This window comes from Necator americanus, chromosome II (assembly GCF_031761385.1).
Source record: "Necator americanus strain Aroian chromosome II, whole genome shotgun sequence".
In the NCBI taxonomy this organism is placed as follows: domain Eukaryota; kingdom Metazoa; phylum Nematoda; class Chromadorea; order Rhabditida; family Ancylostomatidae; genus Necator; species Necator americanus.
This window is the reverse complement of record NC_087372.1, coordinates 16,357,387-16,375,812: the sequence shown is the minus strand read 5'-3', so window position 1 is coordinate 16,375,812 and position 18,426 is coordinate 16,357,387. Positions and strand designations below refer to the sequence as shown.

At 41.0% G+C, this 18,426-nt stretch overlaps 1 protein-coding gene across 2 annotated transcripts; it reads left to right on the top strand.

Moving 5' to 3' along the window:
- Positions 1-95: 95 nt before the first annotated feature.
- Positions 96-17,070, top strand: RB195_018058 (uncharacterized protein; the record flags this gene model as incomplete). Of its 2 annotated transcripts, XM_064185316.1 has the most annotated exons (11): positions 96-111; positions 169-256; positions 5,399-5,504; positions 6,510-6,687; positions 7,563-7,675; positions 8,203-8,315; positions 8,383-8,509; positions 9,112-9,203; positions 9,261-9,350; positions 16,747-16,879; positions 16,981-17,070. In XM_064185316.1, 11 exons carry the CDS (start codon positions 96-98, stop codon positions 17,068-17,070), a joined length of 1,146 nt encoding a protein of 381 aa, XP_064041196.1. The 2 variants fall into 2 exon arrangements, with proteins under 2 accessions (XP_064041196.1, XP_064041197.1); XM_064185315.1 differs by having other exon boundaries at positions 96-256.
- Between the last annotated feature and the right edge of the window lie 1,356 nt (positions 17,071-18,426).

The window sequence follows — 18,426 nt, the reverse complement described above, 5'->3', positions numbered from 1 at the left end:
CCTTTATGAGTAGGTTGCAATCCTCCACGCTTACTTCAATTCAAGCACGTTAGCAGCTTTTTTTCTGTGTTAATAAGCCATTTTGAAGCAGGGGTATGAAGTTACGCCCAGGTGCGCTGTATAGAAACCTATTCTTTATTGTGGGTAGTTTCATCGTCTGCTACACAGTTTACCGTATTCTCGTTTATGATGGTGGCTCTAACGTTGATGTTCACCGCAGGCAAAAACACTTATATCTCACAGTATCCAAAGACAGGTTAGCTATTTTGAGAAGTGGTTGTTATGTTAAATAAGTGCAGTTGGCTCCTTTTTTTTTTGTCAAACACATTCCCACATGTTTCTGTAGTATTTTTGTTGGACAGTGTTCTTATATCCACCGCACAACACACTCCATCAAGCACATAAATTAAATAAAAGTTGGTTAGATATTATGGACATGTATCAATACTGTTTAACTGTAAACTTCCAAGAGCTCTGATGTGCCATCGTCCTCGTAAAAAATGATAGTCTTATTGATACAGTTGCATTGCAGGTATAAAGTGGAGAAAAGAAGCGTAGTTAATCAGGCAATGTTTACTTGTTAAAAGACAGTTGTCGGGCTGTCAAGATCTCATCTGGAAGTAAAAACAGGGCGAAAACACAGACGATAGTAGTAGTAGCGTAGTTTTAAGATGTTAAAAATGATTGATGGGTGGCGCACTTTTTATTAATGATAGCTTCTCAGAAATTTCTCGCCAACTTAATGGAGGGTTAACTTATATTACATTCGTTCATTTATATTGCATTATTATCTAGCATTATGGTTGGGTTAAAACGACATCAAACACGGACAGTTGTTTCGAGCGTAAGTAGGTATGCTCGAAGCGGCACGGTGGAGCGTAGCGGTTGGGATCGTGTAAGGTTCCTCGCTACCGCCACCCACCTCGATTTCAACCGCTGTCTCAACAGCACCGCTTCTAGTGCAGCCGCTTATGTAATTGTCCGTGCTACATGTCGTTTTGACCCGGCTAACCTAGCTGTTTTTAAAGTGATGAAAATAGCTAATTTCAGTTGAATGTTGGATCGAAAGTACATAAAGCACGATGGTCCACTCGTATCTAAACTTACACCCGGCTATGGGAGGGTCCGCCCCTTGGACCAATTGCTAGCTAACGCGCTGCGAAGTTCAAAATGGTACACCGAGTAACTAATTATTCTGTTATATCGGAAGATCATACTTAGAAAAAGGTAAAAGAGTGTTTTACGGTGCTTCACGAACTCACCATCATACAAACGAAGAGAGTATTGCGATAGACCTAAATCCAAGAAAGAAAGGAAGTATGGTCTCCGAAATTCAAACTGAGTAAGGAATGAAATTGGAACTTAGGCTTTTTTATCCTTATCATGCAGCTAACGACGATCACTTTAGGTAACTGCATGGATAACATCTTTTGCTCTTCCTCTGTCCGGTTTTCTCCTCGTTGTTCCATTTGTTCGACGTGCCTCAGTAGCTTTGATTTGATTCCAAGTTTTTTTTTTTTATAGCAGAGCTTTGAGGTTGGGAACTGGTAAAATTCGGAAGCGCGAATGAGTGGTCTTACTTTCGCACAGACGAAAAACGGAAATTAAGTAAAACTTTAGAATTCAGTGTTCAGAAAAGTATTCATTATCGGCAAATTTCGCGCGTTTACTTCCTATGAAAAGCGCTAGGCTTGAATATGAAGAAAGTTTGATTTCCTTTTCAGTCTCCAAAATTAATTGAATAGTAGCAGAAAACTGCTCTTCCAAAGAAAAAATCTTGAAAGCAAGTCCAAGACACCAAAAACAAAGTCGTTTGGAAATACTTATTAGTTGAAACTTCGGGTAAGGTCTGGAAAAGCTACCTACGTGTTGTCATGGACGCCACTGGCTTTCTTTCGCACTTTTTTTTTCCTCATCTCGTGCTAATTTTGGAGCTGTATCATCCAGAGTGTTTTGTAGAAAAAGTACTTTTTTCAACTACTCAACAAAGAGATATGCGAAGCGAAGGAGCGAAGCCTCCCGCAGCCGAGTGTAGGTTTATATATGAGTAGGTGGTCCGACCTCGATTCCAAACGCTGCGGTTCACCGCGCATCTTACGTAAATGGGCCGTGCTTCATGTCGTTTTGATTACATTCTCGTATGCGTATACTACTGCTGGCGTAGAACTTTTTTTATTGGTGTGATGGATTACGTCTTTGATGGAGACGTGCACTGAGTTCTCACCACAGCACGGTAAACTGCTCAGAGCGGTTTTTTTTTCTTGTTTTCATAGTCAAAGCGGTTCATAGTTTCTCTCTACCATTTCATATAGTAATGCATGAATAGGATTAAATAGTCTGAGGAGAGTCGTTTTCGTCAGTTCTATTGTTTTGTTGTTATGGCAAATATAAGATTTTAGTTGGAAGGAGGTGTGTATGTTCTCGATTTCTTCGTGTAACTGTGCACGATTAGCGTTTTTTTTTTTCTTCAAATTTTATTCGTAGTGAAATTTGAAAATCTGTCTTAGACAAGCGCTCAAAACGCAAATTTACACGGGAATTTAAAGTGGAACAGAAGCACAACTCCTATGAACAGAATTCTTTGATAAAATGCCATAGGATCTAATCGAATTACTAAACTAACTAAAGAAAGATTTTATTTTTCATTGCTACTATGAAAAATGCTAATCGCGTACAATTCGGCAAAAAACGGAAATTAAAACTCTACGATGTAATATCATAGAGGCTTTGGTAGCAAAAAAAAAAATGCCGAAATTAATGAGACTGCGTAACTCTATGTATGGCCTATTATACGAAAAGGTGTGAAAATAAGATCTTAAACAGCACTGTGTGAAGAGGAGCCATGGGACACCTTCAGTGATGACGTAACGCGTCGCCCAGCACAACTCGTTTTTCGCCGACTATATTTGCATGATAACACTACGAAACAGTCTCCATGTGCGACTTTCGATAAACCTCGGCATGTTAGTACTTCAATTGTTTTCTTTAGTAGAGCCGTACACGAGGTTGTTATAATCCTTTATTCGTGGCTAACGTTTCGGCAATATCGCCTTCTTCAGAGCCTGAAAGGGGTGAAATCGAACGTGACTAATCCGATCAAACGCCTTATCCGCCCAACAAAGAAAGTCCTACGTTAACCGTTGGGCCTCATAGCTACCAGTGGAAGAAAACATCGTACCTTAGGATCAGCTGACTATCCTGCCACTGCTAGATACCTGATGTGAGGTGACTAGCGCAATCAAATATCAGCCTTAAATAAGGCGCGAGTTCCCGCGTAATGGAGAGGCATTCCTCCTTGCGATTCATATTTGGATTCTTGGAGTGGATCCAAAAAGCCTCCAGAGCCTCGCGCGCCAAAATCGTGATCTTAACTTCAAAATCTTCTCCGTTATGCCGCCGCACCCTGTGACCATCCAATGCAGTGGAGTCACATGGTTTCCTTTTGCCGTCCAGGTGTTCTTTGATTTGAATGCATAGTGGTCTAACTGTTTCTTCTATGTATTCGTCACCACACTGCACACAGGAAATCATATAAACAACACATGAACTCATGCAATCACCCTCGTTGTTATCCGGGCATATTTTACACTCCGGTGTCGTGCAAATACGATCATATAGGCGATTCCGAATGAGTATTTGCTTAAGGTTACTAGGGGGGAGCTCCACGATGGCGACAGATTCTTCAAGTTTAGCTTTCTTCAGGCACCGCCGAATAGCAGCGCTAACCTCATCGGAAATAAACGATACACAAAAGGGTACTTTCTCCATACCAGATTTATTTCGGGTTTGTGCTCTTTTTGTGATAGACCGCATAGGTGTGTAGCCGTTACTGACCGCAATTTTCCTAGCAAGCTCGATAGATTCTCGTCTTTCTTCTCTTCCAGTGCAAACGGAGGTGGCCGTGCGAAACATGTTTCGTACTACCGACCTTTTAACTTGTCTGGGATGGGCAGAAAGAAAGCGAACTAGGATATTTTTATTACTGGGTTTGCGGTACCACTTTGTCCTGTACGTTCTGTTTGAAATATGCGCTTTGACGTTGAGGGAAGGTAACCATTCTCCTTTGGGCTTATCTCAAGTGAACTTTAGATACTCCGACTGCTCATTTAAAATCTTGGAACAGTTGTCCATTTCTGCTTGAGACGAACAGACAAGGAAACAGTCATCGATATATCGGCAATAAAGCAAAGGTCGTGTTTGCTCAAATCGGTGCCTCAATTTTAACCATGAAAGCAATGGCGAGCGTTGGCGCCAACGTTGTCCCATGGCAAGACCCCTGATTTGCGCAAAATAGTTGCCCGACCATCTAAAGACAGTGCATTTGAGACATTAACTGAGAACAACCATCAACTGCTCTACGGAAAAGCCATAAATGTTTATTGAGCTCTGGTGTTCAGTTGAAAGCTCAAAAACTGCCTGCATAGCCGAGTCGTTGGAGACGTTCGTGTACAATGCAGTAACATCGAAAGACTCCATTACGCATGAGTTATCAAAATGCGTGTTCTTTAGGTGGTCCAAAAACATATGGGTGTTCGTAAGGTGGGCTGGTACGAATTTCAACAGCTGCACCAACACTACGTTTAAGAACCAAGCGATCCTGTCTGTGGGACCTCCTACGCAGCTTATGATAGGTTTTACCTTGAACGTTGAAGGATCTTCAGAAGCAAGCTCACTATCAGAGTTCAGCTTGTGAGTTTTTATTGGGAGGTACAAGACAGGACACGCAGGTAACTCTGTTTTAAGCCGGGTCGCAGTCGAGGGTGGTAATTGCGTTGATTTACTGGTATTCATCCATACCCAATTGGGTCTACGGTGTTGCGCTAGAAATTCTTCGGCAGTGGAAGAGCGATAGAGGGAGCTGTCTTGGAGGTGGTATCATCTGAAAGCTTCGTCTAGATGACGAGGAATGACTACAAATTCCCTTGTCACTGGTAGATAATCTGATAGTTTTAGACTTAACAAGCTCTCGAACTTCCCTAATGCCTAAGCGCTGTTCATGAGTGATGTTTGAGTGACACTTTCTGCAAATGCAAAAATATCCACAAGAAAGACACATCTGATGCCGCCAAGCTGCAGTTGAATAATACCAAAAATCAAAGCGTGGATCCAGCGTAGTGGGAAGAGATCCCACCGATCGATGACTCCAAACCACCCTAGTCCAACGAAGCTTTTCACATTTCTGGGCTTGATGTTGCTGTACTAGTCTTGTTTGATACACCTGCTTGATAGATCAAGTGGTCCCGCAAATCATTTTGCCAGCTGCGAAAGTGTTCATAAACCTCGAAAGATTATGAACTGAAGTTGAACGAGTAGGCGGATCCACGTAGGGCTTGGTCAGTGCGATATACTTTTTACAGTAGTTTGCAGTACGCGGTACTCTCGAAATCTATTTATTTAGGATTGGACATCGGTTTGAGAAACTAGCTCCAAAGCGAATTGTTTTGTGGACGACAGTTTTTGGCGAGACAAAATCAGTGGATTTCAGCGACTGTAAAGGATTTTCGGTATGTTTCAGTAGTATAACTTGAATAGTATTGCAAACTTCCGTGCATTAATCCAGCTGCTATTCCGCCATTATTACTGCGTAATGCAGTGGAAACCTCAGAGAACATTTTGCTTGTCAGTCAATAAAATAACAGTATTGTTCAATGACAGATGTTTTTTCCTCCTTACTTTTATGAAACTATTTGTTCGCTATTTTCACCGCTGAGATATTAGACCGATGAGCTTTTTCAGTGTTTATAGCCGGCGTCGAACAAGTGTAGAGTTGAACCGAGTACACGTAGAGAACTAAGCGAAGTAGACGTGATCGCGTCTCGTTCATTCGGCACCTACTTTTGATATATGATATTCTTCCCAGATTATAGCTGTCAGCCATTCATTCGTCTGTTTTGTTAATAGTTTGTTTTGCTTTGCAAGTATTTTTGTTAAACTTATACCACAGACAATGATGACTTTGAATTGGTTAGTTGAAATAGTAGTAGCTGATGACAAGTTTCTAATTTATCTTGAACGTAAAATACACTGATATAGCCTTAACCGAACTACAAACGTTAATTACAAACGCAGTTAGTACTAGTAATCTTGTCTGCTTTAATCTAATTTAGTCAGTGAGCTGAAAATTGCAGAAAGGCTTGAAAAACGAGAAGATGCTCCTGAGGGCATTATTTGGACATGACGCCTTTCCCAATATAGTTAATGTGCTTGGATGGTAAAAAGAAGAGCAGAGTTGAAAAGATAGGATAGAAGAGGGAAAGGTAACAGGTTTCAAACAACCAATGCGACTAACAAAAAAAAAAAGAGAAAACTGGAAGTTTTATTTCTCCGATATCGGGAAAAAGAAAGATCATCATACTTTTGGGAAAGGATTGTCTAGTTTTCCACTTAAATTTGTGCGAAACGATTTAATTTCATCATAAACATCCCCGTTTTTGTGTCTAAGTTGTATGTTGCGCCAGTGCTTTCTGAAAGGCGAACTCCTTCAGACTTCCATATGTTGAACTGTTTAGGACCGGTGCATAGTGACGTCGAATAAGTCCTTGGCTCCGGTTGCTGATGCAGTGGTGTTTCATGCTCGTGACATTCCTAATGCACCTCTTCCGGAGCCGTATCTGCGTCGTCCACATCAGCGATACGTATTCCTGACCATGGAAACACCGTCCAACAGTGGTAGACATGCTGTCCCATGTTCGTTTAAGTTACTTTCAATAATTAGTCATCCTTGACTACCTCCATCCGGTGTCACGTATTTGCTTGCGTTCACTTTTTTTCATTGGATCTCACTGAAAAAGTGCTTATGGAATACAAAACTTAAGTTTTTCGTTCGGAACTCGTTTGAATATCGAGCAAATTCGTTGGTCAGTCATGATGGAACATTGATAAACCAGCATAAGGTGGATATCTGTAGTAGGAAGTCGCTGTTGTAAGTATAATCAGACTCCGACTGAAGTGCAGGGTAAAGACGCTGTTGTGCTGTATGATATAAACCGTAAACTACACGGGGCCAGATATATTATTTTAAGGTTTGGACGACCATCAGTAACGTTGTTTTTGTGCAGTTACTTAATGTATATTGTTAAATAATAAGTAGCAATATCCGATTTTGCAATCGCCCAACACTACAGCAAATTCAAGGTGAAATGACCTGACTTCCAGCTCAGATTCCTCAGATAAGTGCACCATGCAAGGAGATTTTGTAGTGGGAGATGCAATTCGAACTGTGCAGATACAGCTATTGCGCAAAAACTACAAAAAAAAGAGGAGACGAACTTGCACCAGCGATCACTCATAGTTGATTCCAGAAGTGGTTTGCGCATCAGTCGATGATTTTTTTTGAAGTCCTGCTGGTTATGTATTACTGTATGTATTACTGCGCATGTGACGTAGAATAGTCAACATTGCATACATTACATATTTTAAAAAAAGCCACAGTGAACAGTCGAGTGGATTGCTTACATTGTTATTCTCGATCTCTCAAAAGTCAGATTGTCTAGAGTAAACGTTTAATTAATATTATGATGAAGTAATGTTCTCGATGTATATTCGTAATGGTCACTTTACAGCGAATTTTTTCAACTGGACGGCGACATATCTTTTATCATCGGATGTGGTGTTTAAATATGGCTTATTCTACCTCTCCGCAAAAGAAGCTGAACTGAAGGGCTTCAAGTTTGTGGTGAATTTCCGTTTTTTTTTACATTCCTCAACAACACCAGCTGAAATAGCTCAGGGGAGTATCTTTAATATATCCACCGTTTAAATGATGAAACTACTTCTCTACTATTCTTCAAGTGTCCTGAGAGTTTCGTGTTCATGAAAAGCTTTGTTCTTCTCTCATCTTGTTAGAGCTGCAAATATTCCAAGACCACGAACAAACTGCAAAACGTGTATTGCAACAGACGGTGCTAACGCAGTTTGTCATTTTAGTGCATTTTCTTCTGCTCTCTCCCATCCTCTCCCTCTTCTCACACCGTTACTGTCTTTGTCTCTCCCCCTCTCCTTCTCTCTCATGCTACAGCAAGAGAGACTAATAAAATTAGCTAACAATCTTGGCTCTTTCTTCAATTCGACAATCGACAAGTTGCAAGAGAGACTATTCTTGAGGAGAACTGCAAATAACCGCATAAAAATTTCCCAAATTTTGAATTTCTTGAAGCACACAAATGCTTGGAAAATTTTTAGGAGTTTACTCAGTAATTTCAGAATTTTCATATCGACGAATCTGCTTTGATCAAGAAGAAATCTGGGATTTTCGGAATAATTTCAAACTGTAAGACTCTTGCTGGCAGAGAATTAGCGATAAAAGAACTCTCCCGGTACTGTAGACATTTTGAGTTGAGTTTGGTTATTTTGGCCATTTTGTGCGTTAAATCCAAAATTCAGGTATATAAATGTCACGATTGGCGGGAAGTGCGCAATGAATGAAAATTATTTGAACCTCTGCCCGTCCGGAAACAGCTGCTCTGAGTTGTATGAACAGTATCCTTTCTACTTTGCGGTGGAAAATTCGGTTCGTTCTTGAACTTGACGTCCTTTCTTCTTTAACGAGTTCAGTTGTAGCTTGTTTCGAGTTGTCAGTTTTGTGGAGTTGCTACTGGAATGGATATAATAATTTAGTTTCGTCATTTCTTGGTGTAGTGGGGAAATGAAAAAAAAAACCATTCTTAAAAAAAAGTTAAAAACCCATTCTTCAAAAGAACGCTGCTTTTTCGAGCTCTATCCTTGGGGCAAAACTGGAGAATCCAATTAAAGTCTTATCGCTCAGTGATTGTATATTTTGTTCAGAAGTTTTGTTCTTTTTGTTGGCGTGTTTCATGGCTATGACTATTATGTTACCTTATCGTTACAACTCTGAAAAAAACGTTCACTGTGGAATCTTTGATGTGCATGTCAACTGTCCTTTGATAATGAGAGAGTATCCTTAGAAAAGTTTCCGAAAAAGTATTAAATCTAGATCAAACAAATATCCTCTTGATTGTTGTCTGTCTAGTAACTATGTGCCAATTTCAAAATCATAATTGTTTGTAACATGTCATGTAACATGTAACATGTGCATGTCATGTGTTATTGCGATCTGAATTCCGAGTGCTAAACTTGAAAACTATGCTATAGGTGTGCAAAGATTACGTCACAGAGAAGTACTGGGACAGAACATCGTTCGCAAGCATTCCCATTGTGATGAGGAGGAAAATCTACGAGTCGAGGTAGAAAAAACGTCTTTATTGTGATCGTTTCTGTGAGTAATTCTTATCTTTTTTTAGTAACATGCCTCCTCACTCCTTCATTGCGATGGATGATTATAATTCTCCCAAAGAAATGGCGGAGAATTTAAGGAAGATCGAGTCGGATAAGTGTGTATTATTATTTTGTTATAACTTTTGTCATTGTCATTATTGTTATAACCATTATTATTGGCAATCTTCACAATCAGGATTTGGATTTTTCGCTAGTCTTTGCCAAGCACTGAGCATTGCGCCAACATAAGTAAAACAGTCGTAAAGTGAAAAATAACCGCAAATAACTCCAAAACTCAACCGAACCAAAAGTCTGTGCAGAGCTTACATCGTGAGACTATGAAGTGTTACGCGAGGTCGACATTATTACTTTTATCCGACGGGTGTTTATAGGGCGGCTCTGAAGCTGTTGGGTACTAACTGTTGGGTTGTTGGGTCTATGATCTTCGCAAAAACTTCGCACTTCTCGATCCTTCCTGTCATTCTCTAATATGTTCGCTACCGACTAAAAACTAAAGAAAGTTTCTGGAAACTAAATATGATAAGTTAAATTTTGAAAGAAGATTTGAAAAACTCGTAGAGTTACAGGAGCAGAATGAACCCGTTATTGTACTAAATATACTGTGAGTATAGATTAACTTTCGAAGTTTATTGCATCATAATCAACACAATATCAGATATTAGCTATGATATTGTTGTTAACAGCGAATGCTGAATATGAGCTGCAAAGAAGGCTGAGTAGGAGGATGTGAGGTGCACCTTGGGGTATGCTTCCGTCTCTCTCCTGTGCTGTTCTGACTGCCATTTTATGCGCATCGGTTCTTCTGGTCCCTGTAATCAGCAACTTTTATCTCCGAATACACCGATCGTGCTTTGTGTACTATTGGTACCTTCTTGTGCTAGCTCTTAACTCTTGCAATAGGTAAACCGAAAATGAAGCAATATAATAAAAAGCGGATGAAATAAATGTTGACGAATAAAAATAATTTTACAGGATATGAATTTTGGAAATAATTTTAACGACGAACATTGACCGAATATTATAGGGAGTAAGTGCAGGATTGGTGCGAATTTTGTTACGTTCAGATAAACATTCATAATTTGGTGCTTAAAAAACCTACGAAGGGAGATAACGGTATGTTGTTAGTAGAGGAAATGTGCACTGACAAGTGGTTAAATCCCCACTCATTGAGTTCTTCTGGCTTTCTTGAGAGTTACTAGGGCAAAAGTTGGAAGTTTAGTAAATTTATTACCTTTTTTAGCTAACTTTTGAGAGGGCGGGAGGAAATGTGGAAAAAAGTAGAGCAAGATTCTAGTGAGAAAAATCCTCTACCATAACATTTTTCAAATTGAGTAAGCTTTTATGATGGATGAGTTAAGCTACTGGACTTTCTCGAATTTGACACACATTTCGACGCGCAGCAAAAAACTCGAATATTGCATTTTTTTCTGGATGTGATTTCGGTATGGTGATTAAAAAATCCGCCGCCTCCCTTTCATAGAGCTTCAAGGAAACCCTCAACTGTAAACTCTCGTTATTGCAGCCCTCCTAGTTGTACCTAAAGCTGTTTGGGAAAGGTCCAAAAAAAGAAGAAAAATTTCTATTTTTCTCCTACTTTTGGTTTTAGTTTAGGTTTCAAAGAATTAGAAAACACCAAATTACGCACAGGTATGAACAAAATCTGTACTCAGATTTTGTTTCAAATTTGCATTAATTTAACCCCCATTTCCAGTTGTAGATGTCTCTTTTTTCACATAGTAATGACCTTGAAATTTGTTTTTTGAGTGGCAATATGAAAATTCATCTTTGTTTGATGAGAAATTTGCTCACTTAATTCTTTTACACTGAATAGAAAGATTTCATTTCTGCTGGGATCTGATCATTGGCAGCTCTAATAAAAGCTTTGCTACACAGCTGCGCCAGCGAATAACACCATATGCAATTGTCACTGGACCTCAAAAAGTATCCGTTAGCTATCTTGATACATAAACTGATTTTGAGTATATCGAATTAGCGGTTGTGTAGGAGTGCCGAAACAATGTGCAAGTTATGGAAGAGATTAAACTTCCCTCGCAGTCTAGATGATTTTTTTCCATTTCATTACTTTCACAATTTTTATCATATATTTTATAATGAATCATATTTAATTATTCGGTGGGTTCCCTTCATATTGACAGCTGACTGTAAATACTGGATACGATGTTGCACAGCTTGAGCCAGAGAAGAACTAGGGAACGACGGAACCTCGACAACGGTGCAGAAGGTCCCTCTGTCGGGAAATAAATTAGGGTACATAAAGCTTGGGATTTACAGGATAACGACAATTTTTATTCCCGTTGCTTTTAAGAGCTGCAGTGTATCCTGGTTTCAACATCTTCATATACGGATAAAGAGAATCCCGGCGGATTCCTCGCGAATGCCTTCGAGACGTTGCGTGTCCAGTGGATATGCGGAGTGATATGCGAATATACCTCGGCAAGATCACGCTACAGTCGTTAATGGAGACACAGACAACCATGTAAGATGCTTTTCCGGCCATAGGGACACAAAGACCTGCGCAGTTATAAGGAAATATCACCTTGCTCACCTTGACTCCCGTTTTTCTTCGAACTGGTCGAGCGGGCGCCAGTAATTTTCCATTTGTCCCGATCTCATGCCAGAGGTTTTGTTTCTGCTTTCGCGTGTGACATGAAGAGCATCGAATTTTTCTTTCAAGGACTTTGTGAAGAAGTCTGACAATCGTGTCGCTGGTCTTCCTGCAGTGCGCTTAATATCGCGGGGAACCCAGTCGCTCACGGCTCTGGTCCTACAGTTGTCGTTGAAGCGCATCACGTAAGCAGCCAACCTTATTTTACTTTTCTTGGCAAACGTGGCGGCGTTTCTAATCTTCGATCGCTGACATAGGAGAAAACTTCGAATCCCGTCCCTCACTTACGTGAAGCGGGATACTCCTAGCATCATTCCTTCGATTGAGCGTTCACTGACGATCACCGCATTTTCTTCCTGCTTGCGAAGTGCTCAGGTTTCTGAAGGATAGGTCAAAGCAGGAAGTATTGTGGTGTTGAAAATGTAGGTGTTCCTGGTCTTCATCACTACGTCTTCGATGCTCTTATAGGCTCCTCATGTCGCCCGTTTCCTCTTGCGCAGCTCGGGGGTCGTTCTTCATGTTTATTTACCGACCCAGATAAACGTAGTTGGTACACTCGGATATGTTCGTCCGTTGAGCGTGAATGGGGCTCCGATCCGAGACCCATTCGTTACGCATGAACATCGTCTTTGTAGATTCAGCTGAAGATCGATGCATCCATATGTTTCGTCGAATTTGGTCAGCATTCGTTCCGCCTGGCGATGCTAGGTGTTATCAGTACGATTTCATCAGCAAAGCGCAAATGGCGTAGCTGCCGACCATCAACCTTCATTCCCATGTCGTCCCATTCCAACTTTCGCATTGGGTTCTTGAGAGTAGCCGTGAATATTTTCGGTGAGATTGTATCATTCTGTTGCACCCCCTTTTCACGTCAATGATGATATTCTTGTAGAATGACGAAATTACGGTGGTGAAGTTGCTGTACAACTCTCGAAGTATCTTTATTTACTGTGTGGGGCCGCCTTGTCTGTCCATGCCCTCCATGACCGCTTCCGTCTCAACTGAGTCGAAGGGCTTCTTCAAGTCGAAGAAGGTGAGAAAGAGCGGCATCTTGTACTCTCGTGATACCTCGATGAGTTTCGAAACAGTATGAATGTGGTCAATTGTGCTGAATCGTTTTCGAAACCCTGCTTGCTCGCATGGCTGTCCTTCATCCAAGACTTTTTCAATCCTATTAAGGATTACTCTTGTAAAGAGCTCTTGTAGATGACGGACAGCAAGCGGATTGGGCGATAATTGCTGATGTCATGTGGATCTTCCTTCTCCTACAGCAATACGGTCTCGGTGGTCTTCCACTGTTTAGGAACCTTGCATTCCGACATTTAACGCGTGAAGAGTTTCGCCAGGGTGTTGATGAGAACTGGCGGAAGATTCTCCAGATGATCAGATCTTACCTGTCAGGGTGCCGTACGACTTCTTACCGACATGATAGCATGTCGTACTTAGGACGGCAGAACCTCTGGAATGACAAGTCCGTCTTTCCTCAGATGGTGAGGAGGCAAGTGGATATAGCTGTAGAAGAGATCAGAGTAGAAATCGTTGATGATTTTTTTCCACTCCCCTTCTCGATGCTATGGCTGTTCCATTTGGATTTCGGAGAGCACTCATCCTCATCCTTCGATTGGCGAATTCTCGACGGGCATATCGGATGCTTTTTCCCGCTTCTGCAGCTTCAGCCAGCACTTCGGCTCTTCTTTCTTTAAGGTCTTCTTCTATCGCCTCTCTGCAAAGCCTTGCGAGCTCGAAAGTGAGTTCCTGGTTGCCTGCTTCTCCTGCAGCTCCACACTTACGTATCAGCTCTAGCGTTTCCGAAGACAGGCGTCTCTTGGTCGTTTTAGAACTTTCAGCCTTCCTCGTGCAGTTATGAAGATGTTCAGCGAGCCGGTCGTATTCCTCGTCGATGCTCTCCATTGCGGAATCTTCCTAAAAGCCGGCTAGCGTGGCGAAAAGATCCCAGTTAGTGATAGCTCTGGTACTTCGTTCTCTGAACATCGCGACTTTTTCTTCTTTCCGAGTAAACGAAAATCTTCCCCGGAAGAAGCGATGGTCCTATCCCGTATAAACCTTTGCAAAACAGCTACATCTGTCAGGCAAAACCTTTTACTGACGATGATGTGGCCAATTTCAGTATGATACCCTCCACCGGGTGACTCCCACGTCCAGCGTAGAGAAGAGAGCTTCTGGAATTGCGAGTTTCCACGGATGGTCTTAGTCGCCAATAAACTCAGAAAGCCTCTCCCCCTGTTCGTTCCATTGTAGGCCGTGGGTGCCGCTGTCAAGTTCTTCACGCGCTGTTCTGGGGCCAATCTTGGTGTTAAAATCACCAACAATGACCTTGTAAAAAGTGTGGTCTTCTCTGTAGAACTTCTCTAAGTCCATATAGAAAGCTGCGACTTCTTCTTCTTCGTAACTTGATTTTGGAGCGTGAGCGACGAAAATTTTCAAAGGTGTCAAGTTCGACCACATCTTCTCATCCGAAGACGTCCGATTCGGGTCTTAAATTGTTTGAAAAAGTCGATTTTCTTTACCATATTCGTGTTGACGAGGACACCAACTCCACCAACTCCTTTACTGTCGCAAGTTCCTAAAAACAGTTCTTCTTCAGTGTCATAGACGTTGTTCAGTGGATGGCGTCGCCTCGTCTCGGTCAGTCCGACGTCGTACTTAAACTTTCTGTCTTGCATCAGCAGATCTTCAATGGCCGCATTCGATGCAAGAGTTATAAGTGAGGGAGTTATAAGTGCAGATCGTCATCCTAGTCCTTTCCGGTTTCGGTAGCCTAGATGACCCGGCTCCTGCGTCCTTGGCGCTGCCGTACCAGGCCTTCCTCCTCAAACCGTCCCCCTTTCACTTACCAGTCACTTGAATGCAGGCTTTTGACCATACCGACGTGCGGATTACAAGGATTTTATGAGTCAGTTCTCATAAAATCCTTGTAATCCGCACGTCTCAGGGGAGGCAGAAGGTCGCTTTGAGGGAGATCCGTGGATAAGGAAATATGTGAGGAAAAATTTTGTGAGTTGTCGAAATTATCAAGTAAATTAGAGAGCAATGTAGTTAAAAGTATATGTCATTCTATGTAGTGTTCTAGTAAGAGAACGGGAGCGAGCTTTGTCTGGATTTCACCTTAGGAAAGTCTTATCATATAAACTGTTTTTCTTTCAAGAGGTTGAAGATACAGAAGGTCCCTCTGTCGGGAAATAAATTAGGCTACAAAAAAGTTTGGGACCTCAGGATAACGATAATCTTCATTCCCGTTACCTTTGAGAGCTGTAGTGTATCCTGGTTTCAACATCTTCATATAAGTAACTCGAAGCTATCAGATGCATCTTTCTCTCATATTTAACGTTAGGATTTCTCCTGCTTCTGGTGGGTTACAAATTTGAGATCATCTCACATCACAAAACTCGAGTGGATGTGCCTAATTCTCCTAAATAATTTAGCAGCTCGTGATTTATATCCTAGTCGGTGTTGCGGCGTATGGTTAGCGGTAGGTAAGCAGAGTCAGTTATTTAGGTAGCAACAAATCTGAATTTCTTTAGGATAAGCACTATTCTTACGACCTCTTTATTGGGGAATCTCAACATATCTGCGCATGACCCTGCCCTGTCCTGAACAATTTGATGCTTCTTTGCTGTTGAGCATTGTTTCGATGAAACTTCGATGTGAATGCACAAAAGTTAGCCAGCTCAATCATTCAGCTTTTTATTTTGAGAAATGTTTCCTTATTGTTCTCAAAATTAGTTTGTGATAAGGTTAGTTTTGGAGATAGACATCCTCGGAATCATTCAGCACAAAATATTGTATCAAATAGTCCTGACAACTTTACAAGCTCATTTCTTCAAGGTAACAAAAAAAAAAACAATCATTAGAAACTGTGCTTGCTTTGATCTTTGAGTTCGAGAATTAATATGAGATAGCTGCAGTTCACAAAGTTTTTTTTCTTTTCTCTTTAACCTGTTTCTAGTAAAGTAAAGTAAAGTTATCTGCGTTACTCCTGCAGTGCTTTCTCTACAGAGAAGTCGGTGTAATGGCATCGTAAATGTTCTTGGAAGGTTCTGGGCGTCATGTTCCTGTACACAAAGCCATTAACAACCAAAAAGAAACCAAAACTAAGAATTGTAGAGGGGTTTACATCGTAGTTGATGACCTTTTATAGCTGGTTTTTAAAAATGGTTTGACCTCAAGGTGTTGGGATACAAATACTTAATATGGATTTAAGGAGAACAACTTTTTTCACAACATCTGGATGTTATATTCAACGAGCGGACTGAAAGTGTTCTTAAATTAATCAATTAATGATTAATTAATCCGCGGTGTACTTCTCTAAGCACGGAATTATTATAAGAATCATCTCAGAATACATGCCGTGTATATTCCCTGAACTTTTAGTTCACCTTGAAAAAGTTATCTGTTTTACTATTTTCAACACCCATATTGTTCATAATCCATTAAAGGCAGCGTATCTCGAAATTGACATGGTGCGCAACCCCAGCGAAAAGATAGAGTTCGGGTTGTAGATTCCCTAGACGAGTGCAGCTCCGCTCCTCTCCTTTAATCATCGTAAAAACGGAATGGAAGGCGGCGCTCTTTCCCACGAAATCGGCTTCAACGCGCCACCCTTGTGCACGCGCCGCGCCGGTGCAAGCTTCCGAAGATTCAATTATGTCTCCTCACAAGCCTTTTCAAGTAAAATCATTGAGTAGGCTGCTGTGGGGACCGGAGCGTGTATGGTGCACGTTCTAACTTACCGTAGGAACTAAATCAGTTTTCACGCCGTTGTTAAGGACGACTAAGGGAGACTGTCACCTCCATTCCGTAATATACTGCCTTTGGATTTGCTTTTGGTTAATATGAATGCCTAGGAGAGCATATGAGGAATACTTCACGTGGAGAAAGGGACAGTGGACCGCTGCGCCATGGAATGCTCCTGGATATAGAAATGGATTTTGTAGGCTTTGTGAACGCTTATGGGAGGAGAATCCTCAAGAGAAAACGGTACGTGACGTTGACAAAATTGATGTAGAAAAGTGGAAAGTTGAAGAAACGTAATCGCTTCCAAAATCCCAGGTTCGATTTTCAGTTTTTGACGAATTTAGATTGAGGATGTGTGGGCATGGTTTGATGCATCGTCAGAATGCGAAGGAGACGAATTTGTGAAACGCTGGATCAGATCAGATCAGCGCTGACGGGCAATTCTCCTTCGCGATGATTACAAATACTTTCAGTGAGGCGGCAGCGTTCATGAGTTTTCTTAAAAATTTCTCAGTTTGGTTTATGTAACTGTAAGAAGCTCCTACGTTTTAGATGCTTTTTAAAGTGGTGTCCTGGAAAACAAAGAATGTCAGGGCTTTCATGTATCCAGACGAGCCATAATGTTTATTGTAAATCTTGATTTGCTTCACAAAATCAATCCTTCATATTTAGATTTCTCGGGAAATTCATGTAACATTTTCTTAGAATCCTCATCAAATATCGCCATTCTGCAACACTACCTAGGATTAGCGATGACTAATGAAAACAAGTAGTCAACAAGACTAATGAAAGGCATTCCCGGAATTCTAATTATGGCCCTTCAGTTCTGATTTGATCTGAGGATAATCACACACTGAAAGTTGGGGTGTTGTGTCTGCTGTAGGTAATCATGTATGAGTTATGAATGGTAGGAAGCCCATCTTGAACTGACTATCTTAAAAGGTGAACTTTTTGCCTTTATGGAATGTTTCCTTCTCGAGTAAATGTTCATTTTTTCTTTATCTGTTTTAGAATAAAATCCTACATTTGTGACATTTTACTTGTACATACAGCCTTTATCATATCTTGAAAATGGTGGTTATTCCCTCTGTTTGTTGCAACAACAATATAATTAAAGGCAGCATACCACGAATCTGAGGCGGTGCGGATTTCAGGTAGAGTATTTGTGCATAGGATAGTAGATTATGGAGAGGGGTGTGATTCCGTCCATTTCTTCCTAATTGCCATAAAAAACGGCCCGGAAGATGCGCCCGCGCACAAGGCTGACGCGCTCCAATCGAACTCCTTGTGGAAAATAGTGCGCCGAATGCTCGAAGTCGTATCCTCCGAGCTATTTTCTACGGCAATTAGGAATAAATGGACGGAATCATCCCTTTCTCAATAATCTACGATCCCGTTTACGAATACTCCACCGGAAATCCGTACCACTCCAGATTCGTGGGGTGATGCCTTTAAGCTATACATAGTACTGTTGTGATTCTCATTTGGTGCTTAATGTTCGCTGGACCTTTTCTATTTCGTGTTTGTTCTCATTCAAAAAAGTTTGCTAATTTGTTGTTAAAGTTCTTAAGCTTCATGTATCTGTTGATCATTCATGTATGAAGATTCATCTATATATCTGTTGACCAAAGCCTCTCGGGTTTGTTTTGAATCGAACTCTTGTAACATTTGTTTCGTTAATTTAGTTGCAGTGCTCTGATTTTTTAATGATGTTGTGCCATTACATTCAGTTGCGCCAAGGTGGTGCGATGAAAACTTGAAAATAACGAATTTATTGAAATAAAACTATT